Source organism: Monodelphis domestica, chromosome 1, assembly GCF_027887165.1.
Source record: "Monodelphis domestica isolate mMonDom1 chromosome 1, mMonDom1.pri, whole genome shotgun sequence".
Taxonomy (NCBI): Eukaryota; Metazoa; Chordata; class Mammalia; order Didelphimorphia; family Didelphidae; genus Monodelphis; species Monodelphis domestica.
This window is the reverse complement of record NC_077227.1, coordinates 224,523,258-224,541,404: the sequence shown is the minus strand read 5'-3', so window position 1 is coordinate 224,541,404 and position 18,147 is coordinate 224,523,258. Positions and strand designations below refer to the sequence as shown.

The window sequence follows — 18,147 nt, the reverse complement described above, 5'->3', positions numbered from 1 at the left end:
AACAAGGAAAGGCCGTTAGTCCCCTCCAGGTAAACCAGAGAGAAAAGAGCCAGCATAAGCCCCAACTGTCTCTTAGCAATAGCTTAACTTTCCTTTGCAGAATTCCAGAATTCTTACTCTGCTGTCCCATGCCTCTGTCTTCTGCAGATATACACTTTCCTCCTTAACTTTTTCTTATAACAGTATGTAAAACCAAAAGTGAGCAACATATATAATGAGGATTCATTAGAAACTTTTATAATAAATACAGGAATAAAGCAAGCATGCCCAGTCTTCTTGCTATTATTTGAAATAGTTCTGGAAATTATAACAATAGTAATAAGAGAAAGAAGTTAAAGGTGGAAAGATAGGCAAAAGAGTAAAAAACCATTTCCAATTTGCTAATGACGTGGTTTATTTAAAAAGTCTACGAGTTCAGCAAAGATACTAATCGAGACAATAGTTTTAAAGTTTCAGGTTGTAAAATCAACATTAAGAAATAATAGCATTTCTTTATAATAATAACAAATGAAAGAGGTAATATTGGAAAGGGAAATACCATTCAAAATAACCACCAAAGCATAACATATCTGTAACTCAATCGATCAAAGCACATAGGTTATCCATCTGTATTCAATTACAAAATACTCCTTAAGGAAATAAAGAGCAACTTAAATAGTTGGAGAACTATTCAGTGCTCATGGCTGGGCTTTGCCAATATAATAAAAATGGCAGTTAAAGTTATAATTTCGATGCCATACCAATTCAAATACCAAAAGAATATTTTACAGGACTTGATAAAATTATCTCAATTCATTTGAAGAAATAAAATATCTAGAATATCATGGGAAAATAACTATTTTAAAAGGTTATAATGAAGGAGAACACTTCCACACTTCAAACTATGTTACAGACCAGCAATTTTCAAGAACTTTTGGTATTGGTTTAAAAATAATGAAGTATATAAATGGAATAGATTAGACAAGGGATTATTTTTAAAAATAGAACTTAATAACTTAGTGTTCAATGAATCAGAAAACAAAAAAAAATACTCAGGAAATAATTCATTAGATTAAAATTGCTGGGAAAATGGAAGATCTTGACAGAAAATAGTCTTTGACCAACACCTTTCACCACATTTTCCAATGCATTTTAAATATATTGGATAACCTTATTTAAATTATGGTATGATTAAAAGTCCTACCACAAAATAATTAAAAGAAAAGCAAATTATATGTTTTTTACAATTGTGGGCACAAGATGTATCCTTTAAAATAAATTAAAAAACCCTTACCATCTTAGAATCAACAGTGTGTCTTGGTTCTAAGGTAGAAAGAAGAGTGGTAAGAACTAGGAAATGGGGGTTAAGTGACTTGTCCAAGGTCACATAGAGAGTATCTGAAGACATGCAGTGAACCTTTCATGACTTTATGGAATGGAGTTCCTCTTCCCAGGTGTTTGTGACATACCATTCCTGCTGAGTACGCCAAAACATAGTAATCTCAGTTCAAGGCTGCATGAACAGTTCCAAGATCTCCTGGGAATGGGTTAACTCCCCTGTTCACACTCTGGGGAGGATTGGGGAGGAGAGATTGTGTCTCTCGAGAAGAGCTTTAAATCTGGTGTTCCACTTACAATAAAAGTTCATTATCCCTCTTTGATAATGTTCCAGTCTTTCTTTCTTGCGACTTCTCGGACAGCTCTAAGCTGTCCCCCGATAGTTCTAAACTGTCCCCTATTGTGACTCCGTAGATGTCCCCGACAAAGCCAGATTTAGACACAGGACCTCCTATTTCTAGGCCTGACTCTCATTCCACTGAGGCACCTAACTGCCCCCTACAAGATATATTTCTTCAACAAATAAGGGCAACACAAGATAAGTATATGAAACTTAAAAGTTTCCATGCAAATAAGATGAATGTACCTCATACAAGAAAGGAAACAGCTGAAGGAGGGAAAAATCCTTATATCAAATTGGTCTGATAGAGATTTGGCATCTAGCATATAGAGTACCAACACACATTTGATGTAGTACATGAGTATAATGAAATTTTGCTGTGCTGTAAGAAATGATGAATTCCCAAAAGCATGGAAAGACTTAAACGATTAGACAAATAGAAAAGTATGCAGTCCAAAAGAACAATATACACAGTGATTGCCACAATTTAATTGGAAATAACCACAAAATGATCAGAAATGAATGTTAAAAAGTGACAAAGGACAAGCTTGGTCCCATAGAAGAAATAGGAGAACATACTTCCACTCCATTACTTTGCATATAATACATGGTATATGTTTCGAGACTTTTGGTTATATTGATTGATAATGCTGATTTTCTTTACTTTTCCTTTTTTTTTAAAATATTTATTTTCTGAAATAGCTCTCTGGGAGGGAAAGGGGGATAGTGATATATAAAAATAAAATACATCAAAAATTATTTTAAAAATAGTAATCACCTAAGCAAAGATAAATGCTAGTATTTTAATAATTTCTCAGAGGGAAATGATAAAGGAAACATTCCCTGTTTTTATTAAAAATATACATTTAAAATCCAATATAAATATGATAGAATTAAGCCATTCATTAGCAAAACTGTGAAGTTAGCTATTTATTTATCTTGGTTTTCCTCCTGTCTCTACTTCCTTCCCTCTTACTGTCTTTGACCCAATATATGTTACATATATGCTGTGGAATTAGCTTTGTTTTCCAAGGGACAGAGTATAAATATCTACAGAGAGGAGATACAGATTTTTGGAAATGTCCACAATTGCAGAGTGGGAACAAAGTGATCAGTTGGTCAAAGGAATTAAAACCTAAAAGAAGATTCAAGGATATTGATTTGTGTGTCATAGATGTCAGGGGAGGAGAAAAATTGTAAAAGAGAGAAGTGGTCAATAGTGTCAAATATCAGAGAGAAATAAAAAGAATGAGGAAGAACATAAAAATAGTATTGTGCCTCACAGTTCAGTTGTTGTTGGACCTTTGTAAATGTTGCACCTTGATGATGACGAGGTCTAGAGTTTTGCTCTACTGATGGGTAGTTGAAGTAGAGTACTGGTGAAGGTCAATAAGGTTTTAGGAGGCGGGGAACTGAGTTGCCAGGGGATCTATGATTGGGATACAGACTTATTCCAGAATTTATCCAGTTACCTGGCCACCCAGGAAGTAGTCGACCACCTAGTTGTCAATATAGCAGTGTGCTGTTACCAGTAGAGTGTATTCCTATCAGTAGAGCTTGATAAAATGGTGTCTGGATTCATCCAAAAGCAGAAATTAGTATATACTAACCATCATTATTCAACTACCCTTACCAACTATTGGAGTTCACTTTTAAGTTCTGCTTACTATAATAGGTCTCTGGGAGAGAAGAGGGTCTAGTAAAATATAAAAAGGAAATATATCAACATTTTATTTTAAAAATAGCAATCCCCAAAGAAAAATAAATGCTAATATTTTAATAATTTCTCAAAGGGAAAAGATAAGTAAAAATTTTCTCCTTTTTTAATTAAAAATATACATTTAAAATCCATTCCTGGGTCTGGATATATCATGTATGATCGTCTGGCATAATCACAAAATCTGAAGTTATGAGTAACTTGTTTCTTCTTTCCTTGTTATGGATGAATTTCACTACCTTCTCCAAGCTCATGGATTTTAAGCCCTAGTTCAGGATAGGATTGGCTTCTGTATCCCTTGGGAAGAATCATTGTGAAGCAAGATTAGTTTATATGATATTGAGGACAATGAATTTTAGAAATTGGTGGTCTTGTGTTAGCAGAGCCCTTTTCCAGATCTATAATGAGATTTCCTTCATTTATTTGGGAACAGACAGAACTAGAAAGCTGGCTGACATAGGGTGTCAGGTGTATCATCTTTAACAAAGGTGCTGTCACCCAGCATACCTTTATAGTGAACTGTGGGGTTGTCATTTATTTTGTGGGTCTCTAGATGTTATAATGACTACAGTTTCATTTATAAGTTTGTTTTTTCTTTCTCTCTGATTGCTTCAAGTCCTGCTTTGAATTAGGGATATATAGAGACAATATTTACAAAAAATGCTTTGAAAAGATAAAGTGTTATTAGAAAGCTTGATTTTTATGCATTACATCCTCTATTTGCTCTTCCTTTGTTCCAGTTTCTGAGAAAGAAGTGTTATTTCTTCCCAAGGTCTACCTCTTTGCTTGTGCTCTTGATTCTATTTTCTCTGCCTTGAGAGATTGCCTTTCTATTGTTCTCTGTGGGTCTGTCTCTGTTTTTCTGTATCTTTCTTCCCCTCTTCCTCAATCCTGACCCTTCCAAAACACTTTTTATTGCATAATTTAGCTTCCCTCCCTAAACTACTGACATTATTCCCTCTTGTGTTATCCATCTCCTCTTAATTACTAAAAATCAAATTGCCTTTTCTTAATCCTCATCTTCCTTTTCCTCTTGAAGGCTTTTGACACAATCTACATCATCTTCATGAAGACTCTGTCTGCCTTTGTTTTTTGAGGCACTTCTTTCTTGATTTGCCCCTGCGAAAGGAATCTAAGCATTCCTGCTGCCACTGGTCTCAGGTGAGATGAGTCAACTTTCTTCTGACAGTGTTTTCCTTATGCAGGATATCCCCTAATGGAAAGTTGTCCCCAAGGGGTCAACTGAGTATCTTTCTTCTGCTCCAAAGAGATGAATTATCTCAGTGCCAGAATAGGCAACTTTTAAAAAAAATTTTTATTTAATGGCAATTTAGAATATTTTTCCTTGATTACAAGAATCATGTTCTTTCCCTTCCCTCTCCGCATCCCCTCCAGTAGCCAATGTGAAATTCCACTGGGGTTTACATGCATCATTATTCAAAACCTATTCCCTTATTGTTGATGTTTGTACCAGGGTGATCATTTAGAGTCTATATCCCCAATCATATCCTCATCAACCCTTGTAACCAAGCAATTGTTTTTCTTCTGTGTTTCTACTCCCACAGTTTTTCCTCTGAATGTGGATAGAGGTTTTTCTCATAGATCCCTCCAAATTGCCCTGGATCATTGCATTACTGCTATTAGAGGAGTCCATTACATTCGGTTGTACCACAGTGTATCAGTCTCTGTGTACCTTGTTCTCCTGGTTCTGCTCCTTTCACTCTGCATCAATTCCTGGAGGTTGTTCCAGTTCCCATGGAATTTCTCTACTTTATTGTTCCTTTGAGCACAATAGTTTTCCATCACTAGCATATACAACACTTTGTTCAGTCATTCCCCAATTGGAGAGCATTGCCTCATTTTCCAATTTTTTTGCCACCACAAAGAGCGCAGCTATGAATATTCTTTTTTTTTTTAAAGCCCTTATCTTCCATCTTGGAATCAATACTGTGTATTGGTTCCAAGGCAGAAGAGTAGTAAGGGCTAGGCGATGGGGGTCAAGTGACTTGCCCAGGGTCACACAGCTGGGCAGTGTCTGAGACCAGATTTGAACCCAAGACCTCCCATCTCTAGGCCTGGCTATCAATTCACTGAGCTACCCAGCTACCCTCTATGAATATTCTTTTACAAGTCTTTTCCCTTATTATCTCCTTGGGGTATAAACCCAGCAGTGCTATGGCTGGATCAAAGGGCAGACAGTCTTTTATTGCCCTTTGGGCATGGTTCCAAATTGCCTTCCAGAATGGTTGAATCAATTCACAACTCCACCAGCAATGATTTAATGTCCCCACTTTGCCACATCCCCTGCAGCATTCATTACTTTCCATAGCTGTCATGTTAGCCAATCTGCTTGGTGTGAGGTGATACCTCAGAGTTGTTTTGATTTGCATCTCTCTGATTATAAGAGATTTAGAACACTTTTTCATGTGCTTAGTTTTGATTTCTTTATCTGAAAATTGACAATTCATGTCCCTTGCCCATTTATCAATTAGGGAATGGCTTGATTTTTTGTACAACTGGTTTAGCTCTTTATAAATCTGAGTAATAAGACCTTTGTCAGATATTTTTATTATGAAGATTGTTTCCCAATTTGTTGCTTCCCTTCTAATTTTGGTTGCATTGGCTTTGTTTGTACAAACCCTTTTTAATTTAATGTAATCAAAATTATTTATTTTAAATTTTTTAATTTTTTAAAACTCTTGTTTGGTCTTAAAAATCTTTGCTTTCCCAAAGACCTGACAAGTATACCATTCTGTGTTCACCTAATTTACTTATAGTTTCCTTCTTTATATTCAAGTCATTCACCCACAGAATAGGCAACTTCTAACTCTTGCTACTAGTCCAATTTCCCCCCTGAGATATGAAGAATCTTTGGTGGAAAGAGGAGCAACCTTCCCTTTGACCTCAGACCTTCCATCTCTTGCTGTTCTGTCATTTGAAGGGAGAAGAAGAGGTAAATTGGTGGGGATTGGTGTTTCCTTCTCTTGTTGTTCAGATTTAACTTTCATCTAGGGCTGCCTCATTTTTCTGCCTACTATCCAACTTTCAGAGGGAAAAGGGGTATTGAAACGAGGCCTCCGAAGACTGACGTTGCAATGATTTGTACGCCTCTAGGACATCATTCAGACCCTTTTCCCCACTCTAGTACCCACTGATAAATTCCTTATTCCTATCTCCTTCCACCGTTCTGACTCAAACCATCTTATTTATCCTGTGTATAGTTTGTACATATTTGTTTGCTTGTTGTCTACTCCATTAGATTGTAAACTCTTTGAGCGTAGGGACTGTCTTTTGTCTGTTTTTTTGTATCTGTAATACTTCTCACAGTGCTTGGCACATAGTAGGCACTTAATAAATGTTTATCAACTGATTCTGTTTCCTTTGCTGTATTGTGAATGTTTCCCAGTGTTCTATCCTGCACCCTCTTCTATACTTCTTGAGATCACCAACACAAAATATATAATCAGATCCTATGAATGAAATTATTTCCATGAAGCTGTGTCTCAAATCACAAATACTACTTTAGATATTTCTCACCCCCCACTTACCTGGGTGATTTCGATATTCTCTTGTCACTTTACTTCCAGTTCCTGCTCCATCCACTCTGACTTCTCTTCCACACAGCTTCCAAAATAGTCTTCCTTAAAATATAGATCTAACTATGTCATTATCCTGCTCAAAAATTACCAGCGGCTCCTTTTGGCCTCTAGTATGAAACATAAACTCCTTATCCTGACATTTAAAACCCTTTAAAGTCTGGCAACCTTTCCAGCCTGATTTCATGTTATTCTCTTTCACTTATTCTACTACTACCATTATTCCAGCCAAACCGACCTGCTTCTCCCTTTAAGTCAACATTCCATCTACCGCTTTTATACCCTGTTCCTGGCATATACTCCATTCTCATTTTGCCCAAGGTTCTCGAAGGGCCCTGCTGTGTAAAGTCTTTCCTGCTTTTTCCTTCTCTCTGCCCACTCCCCTCCCCAAGTTGTTGAAGTCTTGCAGGAGAGAGTACCACTTACTGATTTATTCACATCTATATACTGAGACACCATGGGCTGTTTTTTCTTTTGTGTCCCAAATCTTTATGCAAGGCATCTATATAGGAATATGAATCAGGGTCATACTGGATAAAGGTATTAGTAGACTATTAGGTAATTAGTAGAACAGGCAGGTTTTTGCAAGAATTATTCAACAAGGGATCCTATCTACAATTGTCTAAAAGGTGTGAATATGAGATCCCCTTTTTTATCATTTGCTAATTATGAAAAATTATTTGGTTCAGAAGATCAAAATGCCACCTTATAGTCTTTTACATTTTTTCCTTTAAATTTTGATTATTAAAATAATTCACAAATGCAAATGTATACAAAGAAAAAGAAATTGTCATTTGAAACTATCTATACTTTTCCTGAAGCCTCCTCTCTTGGGCTCTGAGACACAGAGATTCCTGCTTTCCCTCCTACCAATCTATCTAATCATTCACTGTCTTCTTTGCTGGATCCTTTCTATGTTGTGTGGATTATAAAAGAAAATTGTGAACTTCTTTATATATTGTCTACTATACATGTGTATATAAATACAAACTATTTTATGTATTGTATGCTATATTTACATAACTATGTTAAAGCTTAATAAGATAGGAACAAACTTCATGTGCCCTTCTGCATCTTTTTAATGTTTTGTTGATAGTCTTTTTGCATTTCTAATATGACCTACTAACTTATTCCCCCACCCTGTATAACAAAAATGTATAATCAAATAAAACCAATCAACAATTGATCACACCTGAAGATCTATATTTCATTCTGCACCTCTAGTCTGTCACCTCTCTGCCATGATGTTGGTGATTTACTTCATCATCATTCTTCCGAAGTGACAATTTGTCACCACTTCATTCAGTTATGAATCCTTTTATTGGGGATCTTTACACTTGCAGTAAGTTTTCATACTAGTTGATATTTTCTTTGATATACTTCTCCCTCCAGCCTCAGTTCCTGAACTGGGTCTTTGTACTAAGGCTGGGCTCCGCTCCCTGCTACGCTTTTGGGTAGAGTGATCAGCTATGCTTGGTCTGATCCTGGGTCACTTGTGTTGCTGCGTCCACCTCCTTCTCCCAAGGTGAGGCTCCTCTGATTCTTTGAGCTTCCACTGTTGTGTTTTCAGGGCCCTCTGGCGACTCAGGCCAAGGACCTTAGAGCATTTGAGCCTGGAGTGCCTGGTTATGAGTGCTATGGTACCACACTATTTGGTTTGAGGGCTGTGAACCACACCAGATGCTGCTGCTATTCCATATGGCTTCTGAGATCCTCACATTGGAGCTTTTTGACCACCTTGGAGCTTTCTTGGTTTGTTCTTAGTCTTTTGCTCTTGCTACATCTGGACACAGAATGTTGTAGGCTATATATGCCCATCTCTGGTCACACTGGCTCTTGATTTTTTTCTTTAGAGTGATCCTGTTCCCATATCCAATGGGCTTCTGGTTAAGCTTTTATTCTATTCTGGAGCACAATAAGGCACTGTAGTTTCTTATTGTGGTTTTTCATTTTCTTTTTATTCCATTTGTTGTGAACTTTAGGGCTTTGATGAAATAGGTGAATGGGAAACTGGGTGGTCTGCCTCCTATTTGGCATCTATCTTTGCAGGAAGTCTGTAGATCTTTTCAGAGACTTAAAAAAAATTCTAGTGATCTCATGTCAAAAGCCAAAATAGCTCAACTATTGTGAATATTCTGGCAGCTTTTTTTGGTTTGATGTTGCATTCTTTCCTCCCTTCCCCAAGATGCAAACCCATCTTTCAGTGCCTGAGATATTATTGAAATATAAGGGTGCAATTAAACAGGTAGTATATGGGCACTTGGGGTGTATGAGGTGCTCAGGGAGGAGTAGTATCTCTGGTATGGAGGGCTTGTCATGCCCTCTTAGAGCAGCTCTCCAACCTCTGACTCCCACCTGACACCCAGCTCTCACTTGTGGCTCCCAGTAGCTGCTAGCATGCGGCAGCGGCCACACCCCGGGCAACGGCTTCGACAGGCCGGCCAAACCTTGTGAGGGTAGCCATTGGGTCGTCGACCCCTGGTGAACTAGGACTTTGCTCACCCAGCATGTGAAGACTGCTTCGGCAGAACAGACGGAAGAAACCAATAAGAAGGTTCAATAGCTGAGATGGCGACGCAGCAAAGCACTGTGGAGTGCTCAGGGAGTGTTGGAGCACAAAAGACAACACGGCCACCCAATGCAGCTGAGGAAGTCTCCAGGTGTAATGACTTTTCTTGCCACTGGATCCAGGCTTCCAATGCCAAGAGAGTGGGACTGTCTCTGTGCATTGACTTTTCCGCTTAAATCTCCTTCACTCACAAGTGTCTTTGTGCACACTCATCTACATCACAGATGAAAGCTCACAAAGACAATCATCATCCTCAGTTATCGAGAGACTACTACTATATGGGCACTTAGAAAGGAAGTATAATTGTTAAAAGCCAAAAAGTGGATCTTTGCAGAAACTCTGGGACTGGTGCTCTAAACACTGCACCACCTAGCTGCTCTAACTAGAAGGGTAGATCCCCCATTTGAATTTGAATGTAAGTTCCTCTAGGGTAGGGAGTATTTAACTCTGTGTGTGTGTGTGTGTGTGTGTGTGTGTGTGTGTGTGTGTGTATTCCCAGTACTTAATACAGTGTCTGGCATCTTGCAGGTGCTTAAAAAATGCTTGTTGTTTGACTAAATCCTGTACACAATTTTTTTTTTAATTCAGCAAAATGCAGAAACATGGGCTAGCTCAGAGTTGTCAGATTTGATGTTGCCTGCAAAAACTCTAGTGTGAGTTGAACCAGATTAAAATGCAATTGGGATCAAATCTGGCCTCAGACACTTCCCAGCTGTGTGACCCTGGGCTAGTCACTTGACCCCCATTGCCTAGCCCTTACCACTCTTCTGCCTTGGAGCCAATACACAGTATTGACTCCAAGACAGAAGGTAAGGGTTTAAAAAAAAAAACTGTAATTGGGAAATGTTTTGCCGAGTGATAAAAATGCAATGCAATATAGATAATGTTAATTTTTGGTTTTCTAAGCTAATATGTAGTCAACAAGGATACCTTTGGATTTGAATCATAGATTCTTAGAGTTAGAGGAAACAGAACCCAAACAGAAATGTTCTGCAAAGCATTCCTTATAAATGACATTCAACCTCTGCTTAAAGACTCCCAGTGATGAGAATCTTGCTTCATGAAATAGCTCATAACACTTTGGTGCAGATCTAATGATTAGAATTTTCTTCCTTCTATGAAAATATACCTTTCTGTTTTTTCAATCTTAGTGCTCTTGGGTCCTGCTTTCTGGTGATAAACAAGACAAATTTAATCCTTTTCCACGAGGAACCTGAATATAGTGTAATAGTGATAGCCTTAACATCAGGAAGTGACTGGGTTTGAAATTCAGCTCTCCCATTTGTTAGTAATGTGATATTGGACAAATCATTTTGTTGATGGCCTAAAAAATTTGGAAGGCTTCGTACCTTCTGCCCCTTTTCCTAGTACTCTGCCACTGTTGGTGGGTCATACAAGATTGAGGGCTATTTAAAACGTTTTCCTGGGGTCATAGATTGTGCTGGACAAAAGAAATTCATCATGAATTGGTCAGCCTAATGGTGATATACCTTTCTGTGATTAGCTAAGTTGGTCCTTGAAAAATAGATTTCACTGGTATATTATAACAAATACTTAATGATTTTGGGGAGAGCACTAGCATCTGGAGAATATCAGGAAAAATCTCTTGAAGGATTTGGTACTTAAGCTGAGCTTTGAAATGAATTAAGAGTTCTTGGAGGAGAGAGATAAGGAGAGAGGGAGTTGTAGATAAGAGCATGGAGTCAAGAAGGTAGGATGTCATCTATATAGAGCAGTTTGATTTGATTATTATCTCCCTTTCCTTCAACTGATCTCCTGATAACTTGGCTTTCTCCAGATGTAATTCCAGTATAAAATGTCCTTAAAATTTCCAGAACTAACATGATCCTCTAGATGTGGTCCACCAAGGAAGAATGAACCTGGAGTACCATACTTAAATCAATTTAATCTAAGATTTTATTAGTTTCTTTGGCTGTCTCTTTATTTCCTCATCTTTTTTTTTTTTAAACTTTACCTTCTGTCTTAGATTCCATACTGTGTATTGGTTCCAAGGCAGGAGTGATAAGAGCTGGGCAATGGGAGTTAAGTAACTCATCAAACATCATCAGTTAGGAAGTGCCTTAGGCTAGATTTGAACCTAGAACCTCCCTTTTCTGACTCTCAATCCACTGAGCCTCCAAAGTGCCCCCTTATTTGCTCATATTGAGCTTTCAAGCTACTAAAATCCCTGCATGTTTCTAGATCACAAAGTGAAGTTTAGTCATGTTCTACTCATTTTCTATTCCTGCAGTTGATATTTTTTAAAAATTAAGTTTAATTAATTAATTAAGAATATTTTCCCATGGTTACATGATTCATGTTTTTCCTTCCCTTCCTCTCACCCTGCTCCCATAGCCAATTAGCAATTCCTCTGGGTTTTGCATGTGTCATTGATCAAGACCTATTTCCATATTATTGATATTTGCACTAGGGTGATCATTTAGAGTCTACAACCCCAATCATATCCCCATCAACCTATGTGATCAAGCAGTTGTTTTTCTTCTGTGTTTCTACTCCCACAGTTCTTTCTCTGGCTGTGGATAGCATTCTTCTCCTGGGTCCCTTAGAATTGTCCTGGATCATTGCATCTGCAGTTGATATTTTGAATCCAATTATAGGATTTTAAAGATATCATTATTAGATGTGACCCATCATTTCAACCTATTGGAAACTTTTTAGTTCTAAATTTCATCATGTTAGACCTCATTCTCACCTTCATACCATCTGAAAATTGGAAAACCAAGCCAAATAATTGCAATGTTGATCTGAGCAGGGCTACAGACAGAGAATCTTATTATTTTACTAGAGATCTCCCTTCACAATGACACTGGCCAATTATTCACCATCTTTGGGCTTATAGTGTAGTCATTTTTGAATCTGCCTAACTACTATAATCTAGCCCACACTTCTTTATCTTTTCCATAAGAATAATTGTTAGGATTTTTGTCACATTCCTTGTTAAGATTCAAGTATGTTTTGTTTGTCCCATTTTCTTAACTTATGATTGAAGTAATTCTGTCAGAAAAGAAAATTTGCTAGGTCTGTCCAAACTTATTTGCATGGAATTCATAATGGCTTTGAGTGATTGCAATTTTCTTTCCTAAGGGTTCCCAAACTATCATTGACTTACAAGGTCTGTAGTGGTGGTACTGCAAGGCTCTGTCCTCTTTTGTTCAAGCCTTTTTTAAGAACTTGCAAAAAAAATTCAGAAGTTTGTTATATTAAATTTATAGGTGACACAAAGCTGGACAGATGGACAGAAGTGCCAATATAGTAGCGTCAGAATCCAAGAAAATAATGTCAGACTGGAACAGTGGGAGAAAACTATGTTGATTGCTGCTAACTTTTTTCTTGTTAGAAGTTCAGCAACTTGGTTAAAAGAAAAAGTTAAATACTCAAGTACAGGATGGGGGCAGTCCTGCTTAACAAAACAATTCATGTGAAATGACCTGGGTGTTTTGGTTTACTGTAAGCTCAGTGTGAGCCAAGAATGTGATGTGGCAATAAAAAAGTGAACTAAATCTTAGGTTGTATTACTAGAAGCCTGTTCTTAATAGATTCAGCCCTGATCAGACGACAGTCAGCGTTGTGATCAGTTCTGAGCACAGTATTTTAAAGGGAACACTGACAAGCATGAGTGTGTCCAGAAGAAGGTGATGAGAATAGTGAGGAATTTGGAACTATCAAGTTAAAAACAGTTGTAAGAACTGGACAAGACTAACACAGAGAAGAAAAGATTTAAGGAAAGCATAATGATTAGTCTGAAAAATTTGGAAGATCTTTATCTGGAACAGGGAATAGATGTCATTTCTAAGAAATCATCTTGACTAATTTCATTTTACAAATGAGGAAAATGAGGCATATGGTAAAACAAAAGAAAAAGGAAGAATTTGAATTCCCATTCCCTGACTCCCAAGTCCAACTCCATTTCCATTTCACTGTAGATTTGATCTGTTATGGCAAGAAATCATGTTATGGTGGGAAGAATAATTGGGTTGGAATCAAAAGATTTTGGTCTAAATTGCAATTTTGCTACTAACAGTTATATGATTATGAGCCTCAGTTCATTCATCTGTAAAATGGAGATGCTAATACTCAGAGATTGATAGGGGAAACCATTCATACGATGTATTTTAATTTAATAAAAGGTATTTGGTGGAGTATTATATGATCTTCTTGAGGGTAAGAGCAAGATGTAAGTTATATGTCTGTTATATACCTGCTTGTGTTTTTTTGAAGGTCAAATGAGTTAATAAATCTTAAAGCACTTTGTAACCATAAAGTATTATATGTAAATATATTTGCATATAGTTCTACTATGTTACATATGATTTCACATAGTAGAACTAGGACTAATGGATAGAAGATACAGGACCAGACCATGTTCAGATCACATCTAGATTTTGTTCAGGTCTGGAAACCATATTTAAGATGGGCATTTTTAGCTAGAATTATATCCAGGGAAAATCCATACCATAAGGGAATCAGTAGAAGGAAATGGAGAGGGACAGCTAATTAGCACAGTGGATAGAGTACCAGGCGTTCAGGTGGGAGGACCTGGGTTCAAATTTGATCTCTGATACTTCCTTATTTACTCTGTGACTCTGGGCAAGTCACTAAACCTCAATTGTTTAGCCCTTACCACTCTTCTGCCTTGGAACCTGTACCCAGTATTAATTCTAAGACCAAAAGTAACGGTTTAATAAAAGAAGAAGAAGAAGGAAATGGAGATACTAGTCCAGCCAACTGTTTCCTGTAAATGCCTTTCTATTTCTCGACTCCATGTCTTTGCCCGGTAGACTTCAGGAAAAATTTCATGGTGCTGTAGAAAGATCATTTGTATAGAAGGAAGGAGACCTGATTGTGTGGGCAAGTCAGGCTCTCAGTTCTTCAGGTTACTCATTTGTATTCTAAGTACATTACCTCCTTCCCAAATTGTGAGGAAATACTTTTTTTTTTTAAACCTTGAAGTATTTTATAGATGTGAGTTCTTTTGCTATTAATAATAATCACAATCAGAACTGTCCAGCAATAAATGAAAAAAATTATTACACCAAGCACTGTGCTAAATGCTGGGGAGACAATCATAAAAGTCAAGACAATTTCTGCCCTTATGGAGCTTAAATTTGAATGAGGGAAGATGACACATATACTGTAGATATGTGATGTCCAGGGATGAATATTTTGGTTTGAAAAGGCACATGGTTGGTGAGTGGGACCATTTTTATTGTTGTTCAGTTGTGTCCGACTCTTTGTGACACCATTTGAAAGTCACTGGAGTGACTTGCCATTTCCTTCTCCAGTTCCTTTTACAAATGAGGAAACTGAGACAATCAGGGTTAGTGACTTCTAATAAATATCTTAGATGGGTCTTCCTGGCTTTAGGCATGGCACTCTATCCTTTGCACCACCTGAGTGGAGCCAGAGACAATTGGTATATACTTTCTAGGAGCAATGACAGAATTGATTTGATTATGATTTAAGAACTGGATTTGGGGAGTAAGCAGAGGGTAGGTTCCCTGTAGCAAGACATTTGTTGAGAAGATGGCTGGGAGAGAAGGGAAGTGTAACTGGGCCGTGAGGGTAGTGGGGTACCCTATAAAGTAGTATTTTTTCTACCACTGGAAATGCTCAAGTAAAGGCAGGATCACAACAAATCCAGAGTGGCTAGTTCTGGAGACAAGTCATGGATCTTGGTTTAAATCCTCAGCTCTTTCACTTGCTGCTTGCATGGCTATGGGGCAAGTTATTCTCCAGCCTTAGGTCCTCATCTGTAAAATGTGGGAATTATAGTAGGACCTTTAAGGTGCCTGCCATAAATCATATGATTGTGTGATGCTATTACAGGGAAGATTTTTGAATGGGTTAAAATGCTAGATTAGGTAGAGTTAAAAAAAAAAAACAACCTTCAGAATCTATGATGTTCTAAAGGATATGATTCTAAGTTGGATTATCTTCCTAGAGCTGCAGTCTAGTTATGTTTCCCTTTGCCTTCCAATAAACTCTAGTGGCTCCTTATCACTTCTAGGATCAAATATAAAGATCCTCTGTCATTGAAGGCCCTTCAAAACCTACCTCTTCCCTCCAACCCTACACACGTTTCCAATGTTATTATATTTTACTAACTTCAATGGACCCTTTAATCTGATGACACCAGCCTCCTTGCTGTTCCTCAAATTCTCTCTTTTGACTAGTCATTTTCATTGACTGTCCTGTTCTTGTAATACTATTCCTCTTCATTTCTGCCTTCTGGCACCCTTTCCTACATCCCACCTTCTAAGGCTTTCCAAGTCTCCTTTAATGCTGGCGCCTTCCCTCCACTTCTCTCTAAATTGTCCTTTATATATCTTGTTTATGCATAGTTGCTTTCATGCTGCCTCCCCCATTAGATATGAGTTCCTTAAGAGCGGGGATTCTTTTTTTGCCTTTTTTAAAAAAATCTTCAGTACTTAGCACAATGCCTGACTCGTACGTAGTAGGTGCTTAATAAATGTTATTGATCATTGACTGAAATGTAAGACATTTTGAAAGCATAATTTCCTTGCCCAGAGCATCCCCATATGCTCCATGCTTGCTTCTTTTTCTTATCTCCTCTGTCATTTAAGAAACAGTGTAGGATAATGAAAAAAGTACTGAATTTGGAAGGTTGAATCCCCCTTTTGCCAATGACTATGTATATAACCTTGAGGAAGTCCCTTTCTCTGGCCTTAGTTTCTTCATCTATAAAAGAATAAAAAGATTCAACTAGACAATCTCTTCCATCTGACTTTAAATCTACTATGATCTATGACCTGTTTTTAATAAAATCATAAGTCACCTCTAAAGGATTGTTAGAAGACATTAAAGTTAGAAAAAAAATTTTAAACCCCTTACCTTCCGTCTTGGAAGCAATACTCTTTATTATTGGTTCCAAGGCAGAAGAGTGGAAAAAGCTAGGCAATGGTGGTTAAGTGACTTGCCCAGGGTCACACAGCTGGGAAGTGTCTGAGGTCAGATATGAACCCAGGACCTGTCAATGCATTGAGCTCCCCAGCTCCCCAAGTTAGAAATTTTCTGTTCAAGAGAAGGACTAGAACCCTGCCTTTTTCATTTAGTAGCCACTGGTGTCATATGTCATATGATTTTCCTCATCCTCTTCCTTTTGGAAAATATTTGGCTCTCCCTCTTTTCTTATCTCTAAACCATCATTTTATTGGTGCTCATTTTTTTTTTATCATAAAGTAAGTGCTCATGGTCACTGTAGCTGCATTGGATCATGAATTCAAGTTGCTGTTCTCCCCTAAACTAAAAACTTCTCCTCAAATGAAGGAGCAGAGGGCTAAAACTTCACGATTCTCTTTTTACCCCTGACTCATCCAAGGCCTCCCCCCAGCGGTGGGGTGTTCTAGCTGGGAAGGAAACTAAAGGGTGCCTGGATCCCCGCAGTCCCACAGCCCCACCTCCTCCATGCACTTGATAAGCAGCCCTCTCCAATAAAGATGCTCTGTGCAGAGAGTGTTTGCTCGCCCGAGTCCAGGAGGAAAGGCTTTCCTTGGAGCTCTGAGCCTCTCGTCCTGGCAGACGCCCCAAGATTGTTGTGAGGAGTCTAGCCAGTTGGTGAGCTCTCTAATCTGAACCAGCTGTGTCCAGACTGAGGCCCCATTTGCATTGTTTAACATACTTAGAAAATGAAGTGTTCATTTTTAACATTCCTCCTCCAATTGGTTTAATGCTGAATTACTGAAGAGGACTAAGCAAAACCAGGTGCTTTCTCTGTACTCACTCCAGTGCCTCAGGAGGCTCAGACCCCTACCCTGCCCGCCTCACATTAAAGCAAGAACCGCCGGGCAGAGAGGAGGTTGGGGTTCGGAAGCTCCTTTGGGTAGCAGGCACTGTGATCTTTTTTTTCCCCCTTCTTTTTCCAGCCACCCAGCTCCTTTTTTTTTCCCCATTCTCTGCACATCTGGGACATGCCAGGATTAAAGAGGTAGGTTCTCTGCACGGAACTTCTTTCTTCAGGGATTGGAAAGACTTGCCTATAGAGCCCGCTGGGTGGAAAATGTCTATGGCTGAGATTCAATCTGTGTCAGGACACTGGAAAAGAGATTTGCTAGTGATGCAACAAGATTACTAATTATAAAAATGTGCCGTTCAGTAATTTCCATCTTGAAGATCTTTTGGGGGGGGATGGGAAGGGGAGGGGCAAGAAGTGGTATTGTATAATAGTTTTAGAAGTCACATTGTCTGTGTCAGAACTGCAGAATCCTACTGCTCTAACGCCAGTGCCTTCATGTAAAAAACATTTTTACAGACTGGCAGCAGCTTTCTGAGCTGATTTTTTTGAAAAAATCACTCATTTGAGAGTCCGAGTTTGAGTTGACTAGCAATCTTCGCAGAAAATTATTGCCCTTTTGTATGTATCATCTGCTGGACAAAGCATCGTGCCTGGCTGAACACGCTTACACTCTTGTGCCGGACTGTACTGTATGTCTGTGTGTGATTCGCAAAGGGAATGAGACCCAGAAGTATAAAGCCAATGAGAAGTGGGGATCCCAGACAAAAGTACATGTAAGCAAATTCTATGTTGTTCTTTAGGGAAAATGAAGAGATGACAGAGTGATTTTTAAAA

The 18,147-nt window shown here is 38.1% G+C and overlaps 1 protein-coding gene across 4 annotated transcripts in view; it reads left to right on the top strand.

The window, feature by feature from the left end:
- The first annotated feature begins 16,993 nt into the window (after positions 1-16,993).
- FBLN5 (fibulin 5) overlaps positions 16,994-18,147 on the top strand; it is a 149,720-nt gene continuing 148,566 nt past the window's right edge. Inside the window, exon 1 of one of the 4 annotated variants that reach the window (XM_001365148.4) lies at positions 16,994-17,505. In XM_001365148.4, coding sequence (XP_001365185.2) covers positions 17,489-17,505 — 17 coding nt within the window. In that variant the 5' untranslated portion in view covers positions 16,994-17,488. Of the gene's footprint in view, positions 17,506-17,759; positions 18,087-18,147 lie in introns of those variants that run through there. The other 3 variants (XM_007472551.2, XM_016423296.2, XM_016423297.2) reach the window with 3 other exon arrangements.